At 43.5% G+C, this 26,489-nt stretch overlaps 1 protein-coding gene and 1 pseudogene across 1 annotated transcript in view; both read left to right on the top strand.

Moving 5' to 3' along the window:
• CTXND1 (cortexin domain containing 1) overlaps positions 1-26,263 on the top strand; it is a 55,494-nt gene extending 29,231 nt beyond the window's left edge. Inside the window, exons 2-3 of the mRNA XM_036841276.1 lie at positions 22,813-22,974; positions 24,595-26,263. Of these exons, the coding sequence (XP_036697171.1) occupies positions 24,657-24,836 (180 nt within the window). The 5' untranslated portion in view covers positions 22,813-22,974; positions 24,595-24,656 and the 3' untranslated portion in view covers positions 24,837-26,263. The remainder of the gene's footprint in view (positions 1-22,812; positions 22,975-24,594) is intronic.
• LOC118889799 lies at positions 17,191-19,945 on the top strand (annotated as a pseudogene).
• Positions 26,264-26,489: the final 226 nt, after the last annotated feature.

Below are 26,489 nucleotides of genomic sequence, written 5' to 3'. Positions count from 1 at the left end.
ATGAGGACATTCAACATCCCAACAAGCTGAGCAAGACTCAGGATAAAGCTAGAATAAGAAAATGGGGTTTTGGTAAAAAGAAAGACAATGGAACAGGATAGAGAAGTCCAGAAATAGATGGTTCTGGTTATCGATTGCTGTGTAATTTACCACCCAAATCTTGACTTGAAACAGTAGTAACCATTCATTTTGATCACAGATCTGGGAGTTGAAGTCAGCTCTGCTAGGCAGCTATGGTTCAGGATCTTTCAGGTGGTGGTGGTCAGACGGTGGTTACGGCTGGGGTCTTCTCCAAGTTCTTTCACTCCCGTGTCTGGCACGTGGGTTGGGAAGACTCACACAGCTGGCGCTGGAACAGCCTGGCTCTTCTGGCAGTCTCTCCACATGGCAGCCCTGGGCAGTTCCTGGCATCATGGCGCAAGGCTCCCAGAGCCAGTGCCCAAGTGAGAAGAGCAAAAGTTGTGTGACCTTTTCTAACCCAGCCCCGGAAGTGACACAACATCCCTTCCACCTCATTTTATTCATTGAGGCAGCTGCAGAGGCTCATCCAGGTCCAAGGGGAGGGGCCATGGACTGCCCCTTTTGAAAGGATTTGTGGACATATTTTTAAATCTGTACCTCAACCCAGTTATATGGGTCACTTAACTTGCAGTGAAGGTGCCACAGTTATACAGTACGAGAAAACATGGTGTTTTCAATCATTGGTGCAAAAGAGATTGGATATCTGTTTGGGGAAAAAAGATGAACCTTACTTAACAGCAAACACAGACATTTATTTTAGTGCATGGCAAAATATATAATTCTGGGAGCAAACATAGGAGATCTTCATGACATTAGGGTAGGAAAAAAATTCTTAAAAAGGATATAGAAAGCACTAACCATAAAAGGAAAAATTAATAATCTGTATTTTATTAAAATTAAGAACTTCTGTTCACTAAAGACATCAGTAAGGGAATGGAAAGGAAACACAAAGATTGAGAGAAGATATCTGCAATATACATATCCAAAAGAAGATTCTTATCTAGTATATATGTCATGCCTACAAATCAAAAAGAAAAAGACAAATAGCCCAATAAGTAAACGCTCAAAAGACTTAAATAGGCATTTCACAGAGAAGGATAGCCAAATAGCTAAAAAGAAAAGAAAAAAAAACTCATTTCACATTAGGGAAATGCAAATAAAACCCACACTATACCCAACAGAATGGCTGAAATTTAAAAGTCTAAAAATACCAAATGCTGATGAGGATGTGGAGGGACTGGAATTGCTGGAAGGAATGTAAATGTGTACGTCTACCTTAGAAAACACTTTGGCCATATCTGCAGAAGTTGAACATACAACTACTATATGGTCCAGCAACCTGACTTCAAGGAATACAACCAATAGAAATGGGTACATGTATTCACCAAAAGATAAACAAAGAAGTCCAAATATTTCTTAGCAGCACAATTCATAATAGGCACAAGCTGGAAATAACCCAAATGGCCAACAGCTGTAGAGTGAAAAAATAAATTGTGCCATGGTCACACAGTGGAATACTTCACAGCAATAAAAAAGATCTATTGATAGATGCAGAAATATGGTTTAAAAATCATAGACCATAATTGGAGTGAAAGAAGCCAGACACAAAAGAGTACACACTTCATTTCATTTATAGGAAGTTTATAAACAGATAAAACTAATCTATGGTGATATCAGAATGTGATTTCTTCTGGGGAGCAGGATACGTGTGTGTGTGTGTGTGTGTGTGTGTAACAAATATGCTTAAGAAATTATATTAAGTAGTCATAACCACAATACCTCTATCATAACCAACAAAAATTAACCCTAACTCTTTAATATCATACAATATTTAATCCATGTTCAATTTCCCCCAATTATTTCAAAGAAAAATATAAACATATGTATTAGGTACTCAGAAATAAGCAGAAAATGTGCATTTTCTCATGGAGAAAATGATAAAACATGATTAATGAACATGAATGAAAGCCTGAATACTTTTGTCATGAGTCAAAGACTCCATATCATAGAGATGGCAATTCATTACTAATTAATTTATGAATTCAGCACAATTCCAATCAACATCCCAACAAAATGATTCTAACATATTTGAGGGGCCAAGGTACTCTTGAGTAAAATTAGAAAGTGGAGGACTTGGACTAGCACATATCAAGCTGTACTATAAAGTCATTGTAACATAGTTTCAGACAGCATCGTATTGGCACAGGGAGAGACAGTAAACAAATTTAAAATAGATAGCGAGCCCAGAAGTGGACTCCTGTGTAGATGGAAACTTGAGGTTGCATTACAAATCACTGGGGAAAGGACAGACTAGACAATAGATGGGGATGAGATGATTGTCTATCCGTATGGGGAGACACAACTGTGCACCTCCATGTCAGATAACATGAAAATCAATTTCAGATGGATGGTAAACCTAAGTAAGAAAAACAGAATGTCAAAATTCTAGAAAATATATATAGGAGAATACATCAAAGACATCAGGATAGGAAAGGATTTAAGAAGTCACAGAAAGAATAAATTATAAAGGAAAAGATGAATGAGGCTGACTATATTAAACTTTAAAACAATTTGAACAAGTAAAAATAGATTCTATGAACAAAGTTAAAAGACAAGCCACAGACTGAGGGGAAATTTTGCAAAGCACAGGACCAATGAAGAAATATCTAAAATGAAGAAACAGGGACTTCCCTGGCTGTCCAGTGGTTAAAACTCTGTGCTTCTAACGCAGGGGGCATAGGTTCGATCCCTGGTTGGGGAACTAGGATCCTTCATGCCGTGCGGCATGGCCATAAATGAATGAATGAATGAATGAATGAATAAATAAATAATAATAAAATAAAATGAAGAAACAAACAAGAAAAAGAAAAGTATACCTAGGAATAAACCTACCTAAGGAGACAAAAGACCTGTATGCAGAAAACTATGATACTGATGAAAGAAATTAAAGATGATACAAACAGATGCAGAGATATAGCATGTTCTTGGGTTGGAAGAATCAACATTGTGAAAATGACTATACTACCCAAAGCAATCTACAGATTCAATGCAATCCCTATCAAACTACCAATGGCATTTTTCACAGAACTAGAACAAAAAATTTCACAATGTGTATGGAAACACAAAAGACCCCGAATAGCCAAAGTTATCTTGAGAAAGAAAAACGGAGCTGGAGGAATCAGGCTCCCTGACTTCAGACTACTACAAAGCTACAGTAATCAAGACAGTATGGTACTGGCACAAAAACAGAAATATAGATCAATGGAACAGGATAGAAAGCCCAGAGATAAACCCACACACATAGGGTCACCTTATCTTTGATAAAGGAGGCAAGAATATACAATGGAGAAAAGACAGCCTCTTCATTAAGTGGTGCTGGGAAAACTGGACAGCTACATGTAAAAGAATGAAATTAGAACACTCCTAACACCATACACAAAAATAAACTCAAAATGGATTAAAGACCTAAATATAAGGCCATACACCATCAAACAGAGGAAAACATAGGCAGAACACTCTATGACATACATCACAGCAAGATCCTTTTTGACCCACCTCCTAGAGAAATGGAAATAAAAACAAAAATAAACAAATGGGACCGAATGAAACTTAAAAGCTTTTGCACAGCAAAGAAAACCATAAACAAGACAAAAAGACAACCCTCAGAATGGGAGAAAATATTTGCAAACGAAGCAACTGACAAAGGATTAATCTCCAAAATATACAAGCAGTTCATGCAGCTCAATATCAAAAAAACAAACAACCCAATCCAAAAATGGGCAGAAGACCTAAATAGACATTTCTCCAAAGAAGATATACAGAGAGCTAACAAACACATGAAAGAATGCTCAACATCACTAATCATTAGAGAAATGCAAATCAAAACTACAATGAGGTATCACCTGACACTGGTCAGAATGGCCATCATCAAAAAATCTACAAACAATAAATGCTGGAGAGGGTGTGGAGAAAAGGGAACCCTCTTGCACTGTTGGTGGGAATGTAAATTGATACAGCCACTATGGAGAATAGTATGGAGGTTCCTCAAAAAGCTAAAAATAGAACTACCATACGACCCAGCAATCCCACTACTGGGCATATACCCTGAGAAAACCATAATTCAAAAAGAGTCATTTACCGTAATGTTCATTGCAGCACTATTTACAATAGCCATGTCATGGAAGCAACCTAAGTGTCCATCAACATATGAATGGATAAAGAAGGTGTGGCACATATATACAATGGACTATTACTCAGCCATAAAAAGAAACAAAACTGAGTTATTTGTAGTGAGGTGGATGGAATAGGGTCTGTCATACAGAGTGAAGTAAGTCAGAATGAGAAAAACAAATACCGTATGCTAACACATATATATGGAATCTAAAAAAAAAAAAAAAAAAAAAGTTTATGAAGAACCTAGGGGCAGAACAGGAATAAAGACGCAGACGTAGAGGATGGACTTGGGGACATGGGGAGGGGGAAGGGTAAGCTGGGACGAAGTGAGAGAGTGGCATGGACTTATATATACTACCAAATGTAAAATAGATAGCTAGTGGGAAGCAGCCGCATAGCACAGAGAGATCAGCTCATTGCTTTGTGACCACCTAGAGGGGTGGGATGGGGGTGTGGGAGGGAGACGCAAGAGGGAGGAGATATGGGGATATATGCATATGTATAGCTAATTCACTTGGTTATAAAGCAGAAACTAACACACCATTGTAAAGCAATTATACTCCAATAAAGATGTTAAAAAAAAAAGAGAAAGAAAAGTAACCCATCAATTCAAAAGGAGAAAAACGAATTGCCCAATAAAGTTATGAAAATATACTCAACATCATTAGAAATCAGGGGAAAGCAAATTCAATCCACAGTGAGATACCATTCACACCACCGGAATGGCGGTAGTTCAAGTCTAACAATACCAAGTCTTGCCAAGGATGTGAAGCAGGAGCTTCTAAGGACTGCTGGAGAAAGTGTGGATTGGAACAACCACTTTGGAGGAAAACTTGGCAATATGCAAGAAAGTTAGAGAAAGTCTTATTATAGGACTCAGGAATTCCAGTCCAGTTAACACACCATAGAAAAAACCCGGCCCAAGTGTATATGCATAAGAACGTTCACTGAAACATTGTTTTCATTATTAAAACTTTGAAATCATATAAATCTTCATTATTTGGAGAAGAAATGAACAAATCTTGGTCCAACCACAGAATTCTATGCAGCAGAGAAAATGTATGAACTAGCATGTATTTTTAGCATGGGAAAAATTCTCAAAAGTCATCATGTTGAATGAAAAAGCAAGCAGCAGGGTGATGCGGACTTCATAACAGCCTGCATTTAAAGTTTTAAAAACAGAGGAAATAGTACTCAATGTTGTGTATGAATACATACTTATATAGTAAAAAATATAAAAATATGCATAGGAATGATTCACAACAACTTCAGGATAGTATTCACATCTATGAAGGAAAATGGCATGTGGGCTCTAGTTAGAATACATAGTTGGTTTCCACTACATCTCTGGTGTTTTGTTTATTTTGAAAAAGGAGACAAGCCAAAACATAAATATTAGTTAAAACTGGATAGTAAATATATAGATATTCTCCATATTCTCTCTAACTTTCTGCATGTTTAGCTCTTTCAAATAAAATACTGGCAGAAAAAAATGGTAATAGATACTATTGAGAAAAAAGGTAATGAGAAAACAATTCATTGGAAAGCAAGAGAAGAGCGTAGAATTGATCTATAACATCAATAATTTTTTTAACATCTTTATTGGAGTATAATTGCTTTGCAATGGTGTGTTATTTTCTGCTGTATAACAAAGCTATACATATACATACATCCCCATATCTCCTCCCTCTTGCGTCTCCCTCCCACCCTCCCTATCCCACCCCTCTAGGTGGTCACAAAGCACCGAGCTGATCTCCCTGTGCGATGCAGCTGCTTCCCACTAGCTATCTATTTTACATTTGGTAGTGTATATATGTCCATGCCACTCTCTCACTTCATCCCAGCTTACCCTTCCCCTTCCCCGTGTCCTCAAGTCCATTCTCTATGTCTGCATCTTTATTCCTGTCCTGCCCCTAGGTTCTTCAGAACCTTTTTTTTTTAGATTCCATATATATGTGTTAGCATACGGTATTTGTTTTTCTCTCTGACTTACTTCATTCTGTATGACAGTCTCTAGGTCCATCCACCTCAATATATATAACTCAGTTTTGTTTCTTTTTATGGCTGAGTAATATTCCATTGTATATATGTGCCACATCTTCTTTATCCATTCATCTGTCGATGGACACTTAGGTTGCTTCCATGTCCTGGCTATTGTAAATAGTGCTGCAATGAACATTGTGGTACATGTCTCTTTTTGAATTATGGTTTTCTCAGGGTATATGCAGTAGTGGGATTGCTGGGTTGTATGGTAGTTCTATTTTTAGCTTTTTGAGGACCCTCCATACTGTTCTCCGTAGTGGCTGTATCAATTTACATTCCCACCAACAGTGCAAGAGGGTTCCCTTTTCTCCACACCCTCTCCAGCATTTATTGTTTGTAGATTTTTTGATGATGGCCATTCTGACCAGTGTGAGGTGATACCTCATTGTAGTTTTGATTTGCATTTCTCTAATGATTAGTGAACATCAATAATTTTAAAATCCCATCAAAATGGAGAAACTTTGGAAAGTCTGACCAAGAGTAAGCACAACTGAATAACATATGCAGAGAGAAATAAGCAAATAACTACGGCCAAGAATGACCAAAAAAAGTAATAGGAGAATACCATATACGATTTTATGTCACTAAAGTTAAATATTTACATAATATAGACAATTTCCTCCTCCAAAAAATTATGTTTCCCAAATTGCTATAAGAAGAGGTAGAGGGCTTCCCTCGTGGCGCAGTGGTTGAGAACCTGCCTGCCAATGCAGGGGACATGGGTTCGAGCCCTGGTCCGGGAAGATCCCATATGCCGCGGAGCAACTGGGCCCGTGAGCCACAACTACTGAGCCTGCGCGTCTGGAGCCTGTGCTCCGCAACAAGAAAGGCCGCGATAGTGAGAGGCCTGCGCACCGCGATGAAGAGTGGTCTCCGCTTGCCGCAACTAGAGAAAGCCCTCGCACAGAAACGAAGACCCAACACAGCCAAAAATAAATAAATAAATAAATTTATAAAAAAAAAAGAAGAGGTAGAAAATCTAAATACACGGGCATCCATTAAAAAATCAAAGTGTTGTTCATCATCCATTTCCAAAAAAGACCCCAGGCACAGGCTGAGTTTTAAAAACTACTAAGGAACAGATAATTCCTCTTCCTAAACTATTAGATATGCAGAATTATACAGAAATCTTCCTCTTGTGCTTAGAAATTAGCACAACCTTGATACAAAAATCTGACAGACTAGCACACCAAAAAATCAATAGATCCATTTCACTTAGTAATGGTTGTAATAACCCTAGATAAAACATTAACGTTTGAATCCAGCAGTGTTTTAAAAATAGTGTACAGAGTGGAATTTATTCCAGGATATAAATTTGGTTCAACATTAAGATATTTTTTCATAGACAGTGAAAAAATCCACGTTCATCTCAAAAGATCCTGAAAATCATTAGAATACTGGAATCAATAAGAACAGCTAGCATTTATTAAGCATTTACTATGTGCTGAGAATTTCCCATGTTTTATTTAATCCTCATAACAATCCTATGAGGTCGGTGTCATTATCATCCCCTTTTCTCTATATAAGGGAACTAAAACTTAGAGAATTTAAGTACTTTGTCCAAGCTAGGAATAAAACATCCTTAACTCGGTGGAAGTTATTGACCAGAAACTAATAGCCAACACCATAATCATTGAAATAGGATTCCAACCCCTTGCTTGGATCTCCACCAGCCCTCATCTTTGGCAGTCTTGTCTCAGTTTCCTAGATGTTTCTTTTTAGAGCTATGTTACTATGCAGTCCACAGGAGGACAGAGGCCCTGCTTATAAGTGGCGCAGACGAAAAACACAAGATGGATTTTTCCTCTCATGTCCTTGCACTAGAGCCTACCTTCTGCCATTGGAAGGAATTCAAGGAAACCAGAGATTTTTGTTGGAGATCATGGATAGTGTCAAGTCACTGCCCTCCTCAGCAACCAGCATTCAGGAGTGCTTGTCCCATAAAGGGATCCTTGATCACATCATTTGCCCTCTCTGAGCTACAGTCTCAAAATAATGGCACTGGATTGGATGCTGTCCAAGGTCATCACTTCTGATTCTATATTGAAAGACTGATTATCCAAAACAAGGCTCAAATTACTTTTGAAAATTGCAGCAAAGGAAACGTCAGCTTCTTGGCCCACCTGCTGCTAGATAACACTTGTAAAATTTGTAAGAAGGAAATGTGAACATCTCAATTCATGGCTGGAAATGAATTATGTTCCTTAGAAAAGAAACATCTCTTCCCAGTTTGCAAAACTTTGGGCTCTTGTCAGTTTACCCTTCAAACCCAGGAAAGCAATTTGTGGAGCTCTGCAGAGGGGATTTGCATTAACTTGGGGGAAATACTATCAACAGAAAGTGTTCCCTTTTGCCATATGTTTAACACAAGTAGAGACAGAAAACATATGCTCCGTGCACTTTCATGGAGCCCCAGCCCTAGCAAACAGGAAGACAGTGTTCAAAGTTTTCTAACGCAAGATGAGGTAAGGACAGACATTTTAAAATGTCATGTTGGTTCTGTGTAGCAGGATATTCAAAGAGATGGAAATTTAACATTTCTTTCTGGGAAATAAACTGCTGATGAGCAGACCTAGAGAGATGCCGGGGGAGGCGGGCATATTTGCATGAGGAGCCTGGGAGCCTCGTGAGTGGAAACTGATTGAGACTCTACCCCTTTGCCCCCGAGATTCAAGTTCCAGAAATCTGCTTCAGTAGCTCACGATTTGCCTAAACAATATCCAGAGGGAGGAAAGAGCAACGAAGCCCCTGAAATAAAATCATCGTGAGGATAAAAGCATTAGGCTTGGAGTTGGTGTCTCTTGAGAGAGGAATGGTTTGAATCCCTGAGGCTGTGGATCCTGGGGTGGGTCACAATCCAGCCGTCCTGGAGGCTGACTAGAGTCCCAGGAATGTGGCTCATACATGGGAGCGAATCTAAGGAGCTGTGACGTGGGGTCTCCTGACAGAGCACTTTGGAAGGCTGGAACAGCCCACACCTGGAAGAACCACCTACGCTATAAAGTAAGCTTCCTAGTTGTCCACCAACTTCCCGAGGTGATGTGGCATCCTTTGGCCTCAAGGGGGCGCTCCACCTGGAAGGCATGAGCAAACTGGCCCTTTGGTCATAAATAAGCATGTTGGGGACTTCTTAGTCCCAGGAAACATATTCAAAGTTGGTGACTTTGGAGCTTGAGCTGTTCAGTAGAACTATTAACAAGAAATGTGTTCCTGTTGTTTTGTAATCCCAAAGTGGCAAAGAGGAGCACAGATGTATAAGAGGAGAGGAAGCCTAGTGGTGGCCACCAGGCTGTCCCCAGTTCTCAGAACAAGGAAGGGTGCCTCCCCAGTCCAGGGAAGCTCCAGGGAGGCCATGATGCACTGGAGGACTTTAGGCAGCTTCATGGACTTGGCCTTGGTCTGGTTGCTGGACCCCAGCCCAACTTGGGCTAAGCAGCTGCTCTTGACAAACCTCTCACGGAGATTGTTTAATTTTGTTTTCCAATACTGCATATTTTTAGTTCATTTTGACCATTTACATTCTAGAAAACATCCATATCATTGAATTTTTCAAATGTATTGGTGGAGTTTTACACAGCACTGCCTCTTTATATTTTTAATCTCCTTAGTGTCTATGGTTATAGCCTCTTTCTCATTCCTAAAGGTGTATATTTGACTTTTCTCTTTTTTTCTAGATTAACCTTGCCAGAGGTTTGCTCAGGTTCAAACTATACAAAGACCTTTCTCTATGGTTTATTTTTAATTGTATTGGTGCTCTGTTTTGTGAATTGTTAATTTCTGCTTTTAATTTTACTAATTTCATCTTCCAGATTTCTTTGATGTGTTTTTTTAGCTGTCTCAGTTGATTTCTTCTTTCCCTTTGTTTAATTCTTTTTGTTTAATCATGAAAGCTATGATTTAGGTCCTGAGTGTAGTAAACAGCTGTCACTCACCTCACCCCCTAACTTCTAATATGTAGTATTCTCATTAGAGTGTTTTTCTAAATATTCTGTAATTGCAGCTTAATTTTCTCATTAACTCAATAATTATTGTTTAACGTTATTTAAATCAAATATTTTGTTGGTTTGTTAGTTTGTTTAATCCTTTGTGGTCGGAAAATACAGCCTGTAAAATTTCTACTTTTTAAAATGTGTGGGTGTTTTCGTTGTAAATCGACACTAAATCAATTTTTGTAAATGTTCCATGAACATTTGAAAATAATGTATATTCCCTACAGGCAATAAAAATGTCTCTTCAGTTTACCAATTATATTATTCAATTATTTTTTGTCATTCTCCTAGTTTTATCTTTAAATATTCAAACACATGTCTTAACCTACACTACTCTATCAACATTAAAATAGAACTGGCATTAAATTATTGAATTAATTAAAGTTATTAAAATATTTACATTACCCAAATAATATTAAAAATTTATTATATTCTGATTTCCTTCCCCCTTCCCTCCCTTAATTTTTATTGAAATAATGTGGAATTTTAGATACAGATTATTTTTATAAAGTCTTTATGTTATGTAACTTTTATTTTTAAAATACTTTTTTTAACATTTACATTGTTTTATACCTATATTTATTATAATTATTTACACTATAGATTCTTTTATTGGTTTTATTATTCTCTGCATGTCTTCCTCTCCCTTGAATCTTTCACTTTGATTTATTTATTGGTATGAATAAATTTATTCATTTATATCAATATTCATTAATTGAAAGGGGTACCTCTTCAAGCAAGTTTTTTTTGGCTGGAAGGATGGAGGACTTGTATGCATGAGATGAGTACTTCAAATCCATTAATATCTGAAGATGTCTTTCTGTTGCTCTCACAGCTGAATAGCATTATTTTATACAGAATTCTTTGTTTTTACTCTTCCCCTTCAAAATCCTAAAGATATTGTTCCCTGTTCTCAAGTAGTTAGTGTTATAGAGGAGAATCTGATGCCAGTCTATTGACATTATTTTCTTACGCTCTGTGAATAGCCTACTTTTCTCTCTCTCTTTATAACCTCATAGCTTTTTTTCTTCCCCACTATCTTTGAAAGTCAGAGGTCACCAAGAAAAATGTAGGTGTAAGTCTCTTTCCATTAAAAATCCATTATATTCAATTAGTCCATTTAAGCTACAGACGTAAGGCTTTCTTCAGCTGAGGCAACTTTTCTTCTATTATAATTTCTTCTATTCTTTTCTCTCCTCCTGAAATTCCTATTCCAAGTATAATTTAACTCCTAGGTATGCCATGATACGTATTGTTTGAGCAATCATATTCATTTCTGTTTTCCTTTACTTCTGAGATCTTTCCTGTTTCCTGGAAGTTTGAAAATGTCTGAGGCAAATGACAGGAGCAGGTCATGGACAGGATATGACATGTTCTTCCCAGAGGCCTGAGAAGTCACGGGCCGGGTGTGGAGGGTAGCTGTGTAGTCATCATCTGCTTTTCAGTGGAAAGCACAAGCAGGAGTCAGCACAGGGAGGGTACCAGAAGGATGTTCTGAACTGTGGGGAAGAGCAGAGAGACCTGCAGGCCAGACTGAGACCAAGAGGGTCTGGGTGACTCAACTCCACATCCCCGTATGCACACTGAACCCATGAACCAAGCAGGTGATTTGGGAACACGGTCTGCGGACAAACAGAGGGGAGTCTGAAAGCAAGCTTATCAAAGGAGGTAAAAAAATCAGAGAGCAGGCTCTCAGCAGACCAAGAGTAATGTCAAGCTTTCCAAATGTGTTTTGTCCTTGAGCTCATGGGAGAACGGGAAAGATCTGGGCCAGAAAAGGACCATTCTTGCATTTGATCCACATGCCAACCCCATGAGATAGGCATAATTAGCCCTATCTTATAAGCAAGGAGATTGAGTCTTAATGGGGGCAACTTTTTCAAGATCCTCCACTAGTAAACAGTGAAGTTAGAATTCGAACCCACATCCATGTGTCCAGAGTTTGAGTTTTCCCGTGGTGTCACACCTCCTTACATAGCATTATATATATACACTATATATATACACTATAACAGTGTAACATTATCTTTTTTTTTAATCCGCTCCTTATAACCAGTAGAAAGCTAGTGCCCTTCCTGGCATTATTCAGCACACTGCCTTCCAGAAATGAAGATGATTTTTTTCAGGTGTTTTCTATTTGAGAGTGAGTCTATAAGGAAGAGAAGTTCACTAAGTTTACCACAAATAATGGATCTTTTAGTGTAAGGATGAGAACAGCCTTGCCCCTGTTCTCTGCTCATTGCCTCTCAGGGTCTCTACTGATGCGCTTGCTCTGGCTTCTCTTGTTGCTGTGATTGCCATGCCTGAAGGACCAGCAGGCTGGGAAGGGCAAGATCTACAGCTCCCACTGCACCAGGCTCCACGCCTCAGTTCTTGATGCTACAGCCTCAGCAAGACCCCTGATGAAACTCTCCGTATCTTTTTTTTTTTTTTTTTTTACTTTTATTTATTTTTGGCTGCATTGGGTCTTCATTGCTGTGTGCGGGCTTTCTCTAGTTGCGGCGAGCGGGGGCTACTCTTCGTTGCAGTGCGCAGGCTTCTCATTGCGGTGGCTTCTCTTGTTGTGGAACAGGGGCTCTAGGCGCGCGGGCTTCAGTAGTTGTGGCACACAGGCTTTGTTGCTCCGTGGCATGTGGGATCTTCCCGGACCAGGGCTCGAACCCGTGTCCCCTGCATTGGCAGGCAGATTCTCAACCACTGCACCACCAGGGAAGTCCTCTCCATATCTTTGTGCAATTTCTTTCCCCTCTCTTTCCCCAACTATGTGGCTGCCTTTGTCTGACTTGCATCAGTGCCCAAAGCTGGTGTGCTCTTGTTCCACCTTCATTTTGGTTTTCAGTTCCCTTTTAAGGTGCGTTTTTCTGACAGCCTGCCAGTGAGTCACTCCTCCTCTAGTAAGTAGACATCATGTTCTTGTGTACCTTTGATTGATTTGTTTCCATTTCTCCAAACCTGGGGAAATAGAGCATGTCTTTTATAGATCGAATGTAAGAATCAAAAGGATTGTGTACAGAAATGCCTTTATCTTAAACCTCTACAGTGACTTCCTGTTGCCTATGTAACAAATGACCACAAGCTTAGTGGCTTAAAACAACAGAAATATATTCTGTTATGGTTCTGGAGGTCAGAAGTCCAAAATGAGTCTTAAGGGGCTAAAATCAAGGTGTCAGCTGGGCTGGTTCCTATGGAAGGCTCCAGGGGAGAATTCATTCCTTGCCTCTTTCACTTAGAGAGGCTTCCAGAATTCCTTGGCTTCTGGTGTCATCATTCCAGTCTCTGCTTCTGTGGTCACACTTCCTCCTCCACTGTAGCCAAAAATCTCCCTCTGTAATTACTCTTCTAGGACACTTGTGATTACATTTAGGACTCAGCCAGAGAACCCAAGATAATCTCGCCATCTTAAGATCTTTAACTTAATGACATCTGCAAAGTTCCTTTTGCTATATAAGATAACATTCACAGATTCCAAAGATTCAATTGTGGACTTCTTGAGGAGGTATTATTCAATCTACTGAAGTCCACTCTCTGGCTTCCAAAGATTCATCTCTATCCTATATACATTCACCCCATTCTGACATCCCCAAAATTCTCAACCCATTATAGCATCAACTCAAAGTCCAAAATTATCAACTCCAAATCTAAATTATCTAAATTAAGTATGGGTAAAACTCTGCATATGATCCACCCTGGGGCAAAATTCCATCTGTGGAACTAGAAGTCAAGTTATCTGCTCCAAAAATACAGTGGTGAGACAGGCATAGGATAACAGTTACACACATTCCCATTTTAAAGGAGGGAAAAAAATGGAAGGAAGAAAGGAGTCACCAGTCCCAAGCAATTTCAAAATTCATTAGTTTTCAAGGTCTGGGAATAATCTGTGACTCAAGGATCCACACAGCTCTGCACTCTGAGCCAAAGCTCTTCTTCTCAGAGTCATTATTCTATTGTCTTGAAGGGTAGAACACTTTGTAGCTGACTAGTTTTATCATCCTGTTCCTGCCTGTAGAAATTTTAGAGTCCAACAGCCTTCCTTCGTTTTATCTTGTCTCTGTCCCTTTCGGTTCCAGCCAGCAGCATTTCTAATGTAACATTCTCAAACCCTTTGTATATTACCCATGCATGTCCCAGGGATTCACTCCATTAGATAAGAGAGTCCTCCAAAGACCTTTTCTGGATAATCTCATTTCTATTCCTGGTTTCTGCTGAGATGCCTGAGTGGCACATCTAATCTCTTCGGCACTAGCAAAAGGTTGTCCAGTCCCACCCTTGGCCTTCTGTTCAGAACACGCTTTCCTGATAGTGAATCTCCTAATTTTAGCATCTTGTGCAATCTGGGTAGGGTAAGAGTCCTTGATGTAAACTTCTAGGCATTTCGAGTTCTCTGCACGCATGGGTGAAGCAGCTGCAGTAGCCCAAGGGCAGTCTTCTAAAAAACAGTAGGTGTGAGCTGCTAGGATCAAAACATACAGAGGCTGGGGGGTGTGCACACCGAATAGTTAAGGGAGTACGAGATCTAAGTGAGACCAACAGCATCAGCATCGTATTGTAAAAGTGATACAGCAGAACTGGTATGACGGCTTATGGAAGTATGATACAATGATGATGCCTTCTCTTGGCGGAAATATTCTCTTTTCTTTTATCTGAAACGGTGCTGCTTCATACAGCCTCCTTGCTCTGCAGTGTTTCTTAGAAGTTAGGGATATTTAAATATTGGAAGATAACAAGTTCTCACCACAATATTCCATGAATCCCATCCCCTCCATACATCCTTCCCGCCCTGGTAGTGGTTATGGTCTTAATCGTCTCTTAGCATATACTCATCATTTCCCTCTTGCAAGCCTGTTAATTGCTCTGATGGAGGCGTGGAGCCACCAAGCGCAGTCCCACAGGACAACGTAATTGGTGTCGGGTTATGACACTGGACATCTTCTGTGTCCTGAGCAAATGTCATCCACTTAACCCATCTGTCATGTGGGGAAGTGATTCTGACAGGTCACATTTCATAATGGTTCCGCTACTATTTATAGAACCAGTGGATGATTGCACGTGATCAGCTCCAATCCTTGTTACCTGATTGAATCCACAATGTCAATACAGCCCGTTGTTTCTCCCCACAGTAATAAGTGACATGCTTTTTCAGTCCCCTTGCTTCCTCCCATTGGTGTCCAGAGGGCAGTGGCTAAGTGCAGGTTTGCATCACCTCTGACCTTTCCTGTGTACCCACAAGGGGTGGGCCTGGCCTGGTTCCAGGCTGGCAGTGCCCCTTGGCCAGACTTGGACCCTGCCCTTGAGGAACTGACACACTGCTATGGACTGAATTGTGTACCCCCCCAAAATTCATATGTTGAAGCCCTGACTCCCAATGTGTTGGAGATAAGGCATTTAGGAGGTAATTAAGGTCAAACGAGGGAATAAAGGTGGGGTCTTTGCCTGATAGGACTGGTGGTCTTATAAGAAGAGGAAGAGAGGGCAATGTCTCTCTCCCTCCTTCTGTGCTCATATTGGGCTGGCCAAAAAGTTTGTTCGGGTTTTCCGTAAGATGTTACAGAAAAACCCAAACGAAATTTTTGGCTAACCCAATACGTTGAAGAAAGGCCATGTGAGGACACAGCGAGAAGGAGGCTTGTCTGCAAGCCAGGGAGAAAAACTCTCACCAAAAACCAACCCCGCCAGATCTTGATCTGGGACTTCTCGCCTCCAGAATTGTGAGAAACTTAATTTCTGTTGTTTAAGCCACACCGTCGGTGGTATTTTGTTATGGTAGCCCTAGCAGGTAAGACACACATCTGTACAGAAACAAAGAAATATGTCAGCACAGGGAGTAAGGTCTCGAGCACCCCACTTCCAGCCCCGGGGTAGCACACACATTTGTATGTAAATCCTCTATTTGTGTTCCCTTTGAACTGTGGCTGCCCTATTGCTTGTTTGTTTCCTAAAACCCTGACTGAGATGCTTGTTTCCAGGGCCTCTATTTGGACCGGTCACTTTGTCCTGTGACTTCCCCATGGCATCTGGCAGGACTCTTTTCCATGTGGATCTTCTACACCCCAACCCTAAAACCGCTCACTTCCACAAGTGTGCTGGCTCAGCCCAGCAGCCGTTCCCCTTCAGGGTCATTCCCTCGCCCAGATCAGAAGCCCGGACTCAAGCAAGTTCACCTCCAGCCGCCCCGAGACCGTGGCAGATGGGGCATCTGGCTTGCGCAGGCGCCACGCTGAAGGACGGTTCAGTTCTGTTGGGGGCCACTGAGCTGGCCCCTGGGAAGGCCGGCTCCTCAGCTCCCAGGGCACGGCAGCCGAGTTCAGTGTTGCATCGCTCCCGGGTGTCAGGTCCTCACTAGGAAACGGGGCTGGAAGGGACGTGTGCCGGCCCAGTAACTAAGATTAATGCGCACGCTCCATCTGGAGGGTGGAAAGATGAATTTGTTCTTTGCATCCAAGTCCTTGGCATTCATTCCAGCCGGAAGCATCCAGAAAATGCTGATAATCTTCCTCTGGGGCATGTTACCAGGTTATAGGGACCAATTCTCGCCCCATACAAGACACGGGAGGGTAACAAGACAATTTCTCTGAGGTCTGACTTTTACAATTGGTGCAGGGTATCTGATATTAACTTAAGGCAGACCGTTGGCCAGGGATTTCAGAGTCTGTGCTTGAGAGGTCACACCGGGTGCAGCTGTGAAACACAAGAGCATGAAACTCCAGCATGTCCCTCCGTCCCTGAGAGCCACCAAGGACCATGTGGCTTCAGTGCGTGTGGCCCAAAGCACAGGCCTGGCTGGGGTCAGAAATGTGAGTGTGCTCCAAGGTCAGCTATGCTATCACTCTGAGATGCTGAGAAAACCCCTCCACCTCCCTAAATTCCAGTCTCTTCATTTCTGAAATGGAGAGAGGTGGACTAGATCTGTATTTTCAAAGTATGGTCCAAGGAACCCTAAGAGTTCCGTGGGTGCCCTGAGTGGAAAATGTACACCACACTCAAGATGGTGTCACCACTGGATAGGGTGAGAGGAAGTGGTCCTGCAAGCCCTAGTAGTTACAACAGAAGGATATATTTCTGGAAAAAGAAAAGACAAAGCAAACATGATTAGGCAATACAACTGTCCCTCAGTAGCTGTGGGGAGTCGGTTCCTGGATTCCACTGGATACCAAAATCCACAGATGCTCAAGCCCGTTATATAAGATGGCGCAGTATTTGCATGTAATCTATGCACATCCTTCTGGATACTTTAAATCGTCTCTAGATTCCTTATGATACCCAATGTAAACACCATGTAAATAGTTGCAAATACAATGTCTATGCATTGAATACCTCCAGATGAGAGGGATGTCTGAGGACCTCATAACAGTAGTTGTCTGTCTGGAAATAAACTGGATTGCTTGGAGAGAGAAGTCGTTAAAAACTGCTCTTCGTGGTTTTCTTCTTGTACTTTTTGAATTTTGAACTGTGTGTAAGTATTGTTTTATACAACGATGTTAAATTTAATCCTCAAAAAATTAAAAATAGAATTACCCTTGATCCAGCAATTCCACTTGTGCAAAAGAATTGCAACAGGAGAAGGCTCTAGACGCTGTGAAGCAGGAGGCACTTGGGATCGTCCACAGGGTTGGGACGCTACAGAGGCCGCCACGGAGCCCGCCGGAGCCACCGTTCCTACTGCTGCTGCCGCCGCTGCCCGAATCGGAACCGGTGGGCCGCAGCCGCCGGCAACGCCGCAAAGAAAGAGGAACGTAGGCAGTGGTTCAGATGGAACCGAAGATTCCGATTTTTCTACAGATCTCGGGCACACAGACAGTTCAGAGAGTGATGGCACATCCCGGCCATCTGCCCAAGTCACCCGCTCCTCAGCCCAGCTAAGCCAGAGTTCCCAAGATGCCAGTCCTGTTGGAAACGTGCAGTCTTTCGGCACCGAGGGCCCTGCTTATTCTACCAGGACAGTGACGCGTCGTCAGCGGCAGCCCACCCCAGTGACTCCGAAAAAATACCCGCTTCGGCAGACTCGTTCATCTGCCTCAGAAAGTGAGCCAGTGGTTGGCTTTTCAGATAGAGAAACTAAAAATACAGCTGATCACGATGAGTCTCCACCTCGAACGCCAGCTGGAAATACCCCTTCTTCTGAGTCTGATATAGACATCTCCAGCCCCAACGTGTCTCACGATGAGAGCACTGCCAAGGACATGTCCCTGAAGGACGCGGGCAGTGATCTCTCTCATCGCCCCAAGCGCTGCCACTTCCATGAAAGCTACAATTTCAGTAGGAACGGTCCTACACCAGGCTGTAACTCCCTAGGACACCTTACAGGAAAACACGAGAGACGTTTCTCTACATCAGGATGCCCTCTCTATCATAACCTCTCAGCTGATAAATGCAAGGTGAGAGCACAGAGCCAGGATAAGCAGAGAGAAGAAAGATGCTGTCCCACAGGCAAGATGGCAGCAGTAGGCATGCAACCAGGCACCAACAGAGAGGCAGTTGCGATGTAAGGAAAAGGTTGCTGAACTCAGGAAGAAAAGAAATTCTGGGCTGAGCAAAGAACAGAAAGAGAAATATATGGGACACAGGCAGACCTATGGGAACATACGGGAACCTCTCTTGGAAAACCTGACTAGCGAGTATGACTTGGATCTTTTCGGAAGAGCACAAGCCCGGACTTCAGAGGGTCTGGAGAAGTTAAGGCTGCAAGGCCGAATCACAGAGGGGAGCAACGTGATTAAAGCTATTGCTTTTTTGTCGCTATGAGCTTGATACTTGGTACCATTCTCCCTATCCTAAGGAATATGCACGACTGGGATGTCTTTACATGTGAGAATTCTGTTTAAAATACATGAAGAGCCAGACAATACTCCGCTGACACATGGCTAAGTGTGTGTGGAAACACCCACCCGGAGATGAGATATAATGCAAAGGTTCAGTCTCTGTGTTTGAAGCGGATGGCAAGAAAAACAAGAGCTACTGCCAAAAACTGTGCCTGTTGGCCAAGGTTTTTCTGGACCACAAGACATTATATTATGATGTGGAGCCCTTCCTGTTCTATGTTATGACGGAAGCAGACAACACTGGTTGTCACCTGACTGGATAGTTTTCCAAGGAAAAGAATTCATTCCTCCACCACAATGTATCCTGTATCCTTACCATGCCTCGGTACATGAGACAGGGCTATGGCAAGATGCTCATTGATTTCAGTTATTTGCTTTCCAAAGTGGAAGAAAAAGTTGGCTCCCCAGAACGTCCACTCTCAGATCTGGGGCTCATAAGCTACCGCAGTTACTGGAAGAAGTGCTTCTTCGTTACCTGCATAACTTCCAAGGCAAAGAGATTTCTCTCAAAGAAATTAGCCAGGAGACAGCTGTGAATCCTGTGGACATTGTCAGCACTCTGCAAGCCCTTCAGATGCTCAAATATTAGAAAGGAAAACACCTAGTTTTGAAGAGACAGGACCTGATTGATGAGTGGATAGCCAAAGAGGCCAAAAGATCCAACTCCAATAAAACCATGGATCCAAGCTGTTTAAAAGGGACCCCTCCGAAGGGCACTTAAAGTGACCGGTTACTCCGAGCCAGCAAACCCCAGCAGTAGGAATCCGTACCCTAGGGATCTGTCTGTCATTTCTGTTGCTCTTGTGATTGGCAAGTACAGTATCCTTTGGGAAGGCCATCCCCCTCAGGACTGTCCTGGCTCCGACCTTCGTGTACACTGCAGACGCTGGTTCTGAGGAACTGTTTTTTTTGTTTGTTTGTTTTTTTTTTAAAGACTGTTGCTTTTTTTTTTTTTTTTTTTTTTTTATTTATTTATGGCTGCTTTGGGTCTTCGTTTCTGTGCGAGGGCTTTCTCTAGTTGCGGCGAGCGGGGGCCATTCTTCATCGCGGTGCGTGGGCCTCTCACCATCGCGGCCTCTCTTGTTGCGGAGCACAGGCTCCAGACGTGCAGGCTCAGTAATTGTGGCTCACGGGCCTAGTAGCTCCACGGCATGTGGGATCTTCCCAGACCAGGGCTCGAACCCGTGTCCCCTGCATTGGCAGGCAGATTCTCAACCACTGCGCCACCAGGGAAGCCCCTGAGGAACTGTTGTTCGGCCTCAGTGAAGTTGCCTGGATGGGATCTGTATTAACTTGAGTGCAGATCCCTCGTAGCACTGACCCAAGGTGTTCTGTTTTGGTACTGTACCTGTCCAGTCACTGGTTCTCTCCTCTGGCCCCATGAGGTCGTGTCGTGTCCTCTAAACTTTGTAATAGTGCTTCTTGCCGCCCGGTCACCAGGCCACCAACTATGGTTACCGCCACCAGGACCTTCCCAGTTATTCCTTACATGTGTTTTTGGAGGGGCAGGGAAGAGGTAACACTTCTGAGTGTGTGTGTGTGCTAGGAGGGGTCCCTTCCCTTTGGATTTCATCTCACTTTAAGTTTTTTCCTCCATTTTTACTGAAAGACCTGTTTTTGATCAGTATCAGGCTGACCAGAGCCAAATACTTTTGAAGACTCTCGCAGGGATTAGTTTTGGTTATGGCACATTATCTGAATGAGATGGAGAAAAGAATTGAGAGGTGGTGATTCCGTATTTGGATTTGAGTTCACCTGTGGGCAGTGGGCAACGTCTTGGTGGAAGGGAATGGAATACTACTTTTTGCCTCACTAGAAAGTGCCCAGTAGTAAATGTTTTCTTCTCTTTACTCCCTGCCCGTCTTTACGTTTGCAGGTGCCCAAATAATTTCCAGTTCTCCCTTTCATGCTGCATGTTAACTGGTTAATTATACTGCAGAGACCTTTTCACCAGTACCAGTCTGATATAGCACACCTATACTTCCACATAAGTTACCTTGCTTTTGTCTGAACATCCTTGGAGAAGTGACTGAAAATGACTTCCGTGTCTCAGCCCATGACTCAGCAAGGCAGAATGGTCACCGCTGCCAGGGTTTGCTTCCCTTTTCAACAGTGTCTCACCCTCCCTCTAGGACTAAAGTGTTTATGCCCTTCCAAGAACTCCTCCTCCATTTCCTTTTTTGGGATTTACCACCATCCCCCCATTCTCTGGTCTCCTATTTTTGGTGTTGTTTAAGTGAAGGAAGAGATACTCCCTCTAATTTCTCTCTAGCCCATTATAAACTGCTACCTTGGGGCAGTTTTTGATGTATGACATGTCACCCTTTCCAACTTGGTCTCCTACAACACCGCTGTCTTCATGTGGAACCCTCACCACAATCCCAACTCTGGTCATTTGTGCCTTTCTCTTGTCATCTTTGTACACTACTTATATTCACTGTGGGTTGGGGGGAGCTAATTTTAAGCATGTTCAGGGGCAGCTCCCTGCCAGTTTCAGTGTCACTGTTAAAATTTATCCAAAAGCAACTTCACTGGGGGTTTTCTTAAGGGGTAAAGGCCTTTTACAGAAGCTAACCCTTCCCCACATGTGGTAGAATGTGCTGTTCTATATCTACTCCTCAGTAAAGCATGTTCTCTGTTCAAAAGAAAAAAAAAAAAAAAGAATTGCAACAGGGCCTCAAAGAGATATCTGTACACCCATGTTCACAGCAGCATTATTCACAATAGCCAAGAGATGGAAACAACCCAAGTGTCCATCAATGGATGAATGGATAAACAAGACGTGGTATATTCATACAATAGAATATTTATTCAGCCTCTAAAAAAGAGAGAAGATTCTGACATTCATTGAATGACTCTTGAGGACATTACACTAAGTGAAATAAGCCAGTCACAAAAAGAAAAATGCTGTATCGTTCCACTTATATGAGGTACCTAGAGCATAGAATTGTGGATGCCAGGGACTGAGGGGAAGGGGGAAATGGGGACCCGTTGTTTCCTGGACACAGAGTTCAGTTCTGCAAGATGAAAAGAGTTCTGGAGATGGATGGTGGTGATGGCTATACAACGATTTGAACGTCCGAAAGCCACTGAACTGTGCACTTAACAACAGTCACTATGGTAAATTTTATGTCATGTATATCTGACCACAATTTTTTAAAATGTTATATTTTTTATTTTTTAAATTAATTTTTATTGGAGTATAGTTGCTTTAAAATGTTGTGTTAGTTTCTACTGTACAGCAAAATGAATCAGCTATACATATACATATATCCCCTCTTTTTTGGATTTCCTTCCCACCTAGGTCACCACAGAGCACTGAGTAGAGTTCCCTGTGCTATACACTAGGTTCTCATTAGTTATCTGTTTTATACATAGTAATGTATGTATGTCGATCCCAACCTCCCAGTTCAGCCCAGTTGTTTCATGGGCACAGAGTTTCAGTTTTGCAAGGTGAAAAGGTTTCTGGAAATGGATGGTGGTGATGGCTGTACAACGATTTAATGTCCTAAAGCCACTGAACTGTGCACTTAACCACAGTCACTATGGTAAATTTTATGTCATGTATATTTGACCACAATTTTTTTTAATGTTATATTTTTTAAAAGAGAGAAGGAAAGAAAAAACAGCATCAGAATAAACTGTGGCCGCTCCCAGCGCCATGCCCAGGGAGAAGCTGCCCAGGCCAGACCTTCCTGCCAGCCCCGCTCACGACTGGGAGTGGGCATCTTGGGAGGTAATCAACCTTCTTCTGTCCTGTTCTGTTCCAGCTGCTGCCAGTGTGGGCACCTGCTCTCTAAGGGAAAGGCCACTGCTCTCACTGGCTCCCAGCTGAGATGTCTGGTCACTCCCCCTCCCTCCTGGAGCAGCCCCACCCAGGGTGCGAGCCCACCCAGTGGCCCTTGTGAAGTGGTGATCACTCCGACCAGCAGGTCAGTGCCCTCTGGGAAGGGGTGAGGATGGAGACGAGGTCTGAAAGAGGGGAAAGCGGGACTTCCCTGGCGGTCCAGCGCCTCTAACACAGGGGGCATGGGTTCGATCCCTGGTCAGGGAACTAAGATCCCGCATGCCATGTGGCGCGGCCAAAAAAACTTAAAAAAAAAAAAAAAAAAGTGGAGGGGAAAGCATAGTCACCTGTGGTTACAGATAGGCCAGGACCAGCCAGCCCAGGGCTGCATAGGTGCCCTTCTGAAGTTGCAAAGTGGGTGGGGGAGATGGGTCCCCACTTTACTTTCCATCAGAGAAGAGAGAGGCATGCAGAGGCTTAGGGTTTGGGATGTGGGACCTTGGGTAAGTCATTTCCCCCCCCTTTCTGTGACTCAGTTTCCATGTTTATAAAATGGGCATATTGATACACAACTAACATGCCTCCTGGGCTGTCGTGAGGATCAAATAATAAACTGGATGTGAAAGCACAATGTAGAGCTCAAGGGCTCTGAAAATTCGGCGGGGTTGGGGGGGAGGGCGCTGATGATAACGAGCAGCAGTGCCCCTCGTCCTAAGCTCTCCCTGACCGCTGGGCTGCAAGGACGTGACCTGCCATCTCGGCCTGCTCTGGGGCACCCACAGGGCCGGGGACCATGCTAGATGCGCTGAATCCTCACACCTTTGCGATGCAGCCTCGCGCCCTGTATTATCACAGCAGGGAGGCGTAGGCCTGATACAAGGATAACGTTACACTGCCCAGGACTGCACTGCAAGGCAGCTGGGCTCGGGGTCCACCTGACTGCCAAAACTGTTCTTCCTGTCACACCCGCAGTTTTCCAACTGTGACTCTGGGGCTCAGCAAAAGTCCCTCAGGAGTCCCAGAAGGCCCCCACGGAGGGGGAAGCGATGCAGACCCTCCACGCTGCCTGCCCACCCAACTCTGGGACAGCAGCCCCTCTTCAATCTATTCATGTATTGGTGTTCAACGTTCATTTTCATTTGAAACCTAAGTTCTACTGCTTTAAAAAATATATATTAATTACCTAACTTTTTAGAATGCTTTCTGGGGACTTCCCTGGTGGTCCAGTGGTTAGGACTCTGCGCTCCCACTGCAGAGGGCACGGGTTCGATCCCTGGTGGGGGAACTAAGATCCCGCAAGCCGATGCAGCACAGCCAAAAAAAAACCAATGATAATAAAATAAAATAAAATGCTCTCTGATCACCCTCAGTCAGTGGCTTGGCAGAGTTGAAAGCATTATTATAACTCGTCCTAAAGGGTTTCAGAGAGTGGAGGCAACTGCAGGGGCTCCATCCTCAGGAGGTGCTTCTGCTACAGCCCAGCTCTACCCCTGCTGGGCCTCCTCTGTCACCTCCCCCACCCCCTAGGACGCACTGGCTGGGCCCTGACACCTGGGTTGCCTATCAGGTTCAGGGCTGAGACCACGTAGGCGCCTGAAAAGGAGGCCCGTGACCCTTCCTCTCCTCGCCCTCATGTGGGGGAGGGAAGGGGAGCAGCAGACTCCCACGCCAGGGGGACATATAAGACGGGGGAGGGCTGTGCCCTGCCCGCACCCCAGGCAAGGTGGCACGACCCTCCGGTCCCCACTGCTGTGGCTCTCTGCAGGGGTGGAAGATGGTACCAGTCAACCGTGAGCCGGAGGAGGAGCCCGAAGCTGCTGCCGAGGGATGGAGGACCCCACGCCTGAGCCCGTCTACGTCGACGTGGACAAAGGACTGACCTTGGCCTGCTTCGTCTTCCTCTGCCTCTTCCTCGTCGTGATGATCATTCGCTGCGCCAAGGTCATCATGGACCCTTACAGCGCCATCCCCACATCCACCTGGGAGGAGCAGCACCTGGATGACTGAGGCGCCCGCGGGCGGGGGCCACGGCGAGGGACCAAGAGCCCAGCGCTCTCTGGACAGGGTTGCCCCAGGATGTGCCTCTGTCCCCTGGCCACCGGCTTTCCAGCCTATGGAGGCGAGAAAGGATTTGGCCACCCGGGGATGGAGAAGGTTCACCTTAGCCTTGCCTGCTCTCACAGGAGCAGCAGGGTGAGATAATCGGGAGGCTGTGGGTGTTGCAGTGGTGGGCCAGTCTGGGGATGAGAGCGCTGGACCGGGAGTCAGGAGGCCCGGGTGCCAGTCTGGGGAGTCACTGTGAGCCAAGGGGGCGGTCACCTTCCCTGGCTCGCGCACACCTTTTGGCATCGGATACGGGACCGTCACCCCCCATCATAACAACAGTGGTCTCGTTTTGAGGAGACTCTTGCCCTTAACATGCAAAGTAGCACACACACTAGCCCTGGAGGCTCCCAGCACAGACGTTCATCTGAGCCCCAGCCCCTTCCCAATGGGCCAGCAATGGAGCATGTGGTGACGTGGGAAAGGAGTAGGAAGGTGCATCACCCCAAATTCACAAAAGGCACAGGGGCTGCTTCCCAACAGTATTTTTTGAAACTAAAATATAGAGGGGTATATTTTTCCTGTTATAAATGAAATGTGTATTTTGGAAGTTTGGGAAAATACAGAAAAAATAGAAGGATGGGGGAAAATAACACTTATAATCCCACTTCCCCAAAGCCACCATTTTGATATATTTTCTCCCAGCATTTTTTACATGTATTTTTAAATAGTCAAAATCATACTGTGTGTATGATGTTGTATCACTGCATATTAGAGCATGAACACGTTCTCATTTCATCGAGCACTCTTTATAGCCATCATTTTTACTGGCTGCAGAGTATTCCATCAGGTGGATAGGTCATAGTTGCATAATTATCTCCTTTAGTCTTACTTTTTTTTTTTTTTCACTAACTTTTCCTCATGCAAAATTATTTCACCCAGTGACCTCTTGAGAGCACACAGTTATGAGATTAATATCGGACAGGAAGACCTGGCTTCTAGTCCTGTCAGTCACTCTAAGGCTGTGTGACCTTGAGCAAGTCACTTCACCTCTCAGTGCCTCCATTCCCTGATTTTAAAAAGGGAAGGAAAAGCCTTGCCCTTTTTGTTTTGTGTCAACCTCATGTGAATGCAAGGACAGGAGTGGGAGTGCTTTGAATGTAAACGTGCTGTGGGGGGAGACAAGGGATAAGTTGTTGATAATGACTCTTCTCCCTCTTTTCCCACCCTTCTGACCCCCTCCCACCCCATCACCTACATCTAAGGCCTTGCAGCAAGAATATTGGACCAGAGCCCACAAACCTGGTCCCAAGTCCCAAATCCTCTACTTCCTTGCTATATGACCCCAAATAATTCAGCCTCTCTGAGCCCCAGTTTCCTCATCTGTAAAATGAGGGAATAACATCTACCTCACAAGGTTGTTGTGAGGATGAAATGAGAGAAGATGGGCAAACATTGGTGTATTTTCTTGATTTTACCACCCCAGGAGAAGCCAGGGGTCTGAGCTGGGAGGAAGAGAGGTCTGGCTTCCCCCTTCTTTGCAGAGCCTGGAACCCTGGGCTTTCCTCAGTTCCCAGGGCCACTTCTGAAAGGCCAAATCTCCCAGCCAGGACCACT

Source organism: Balaenoptera musculus, chromosome 2, assembly GCF_009873245.2.
Source record: "Balaenoptera musculus isolate JJ_BM4_2016_0621 chromosome 2, mBalMus1.pri.v3, whole genome shotgun sequence".
NCBI classification, from domain to species: Eukaryota; Metazoa; Chordata; class Mammalia; order Artiodactyla; family Balaenopteridae; genus Balaenoptera; species Balaenoptera musculus.
The sequence above is the reverse complement of the archived record's forward strand: the minus strand, read 5'-3'. Positions and strand labels throughout refer to the sequence as shown.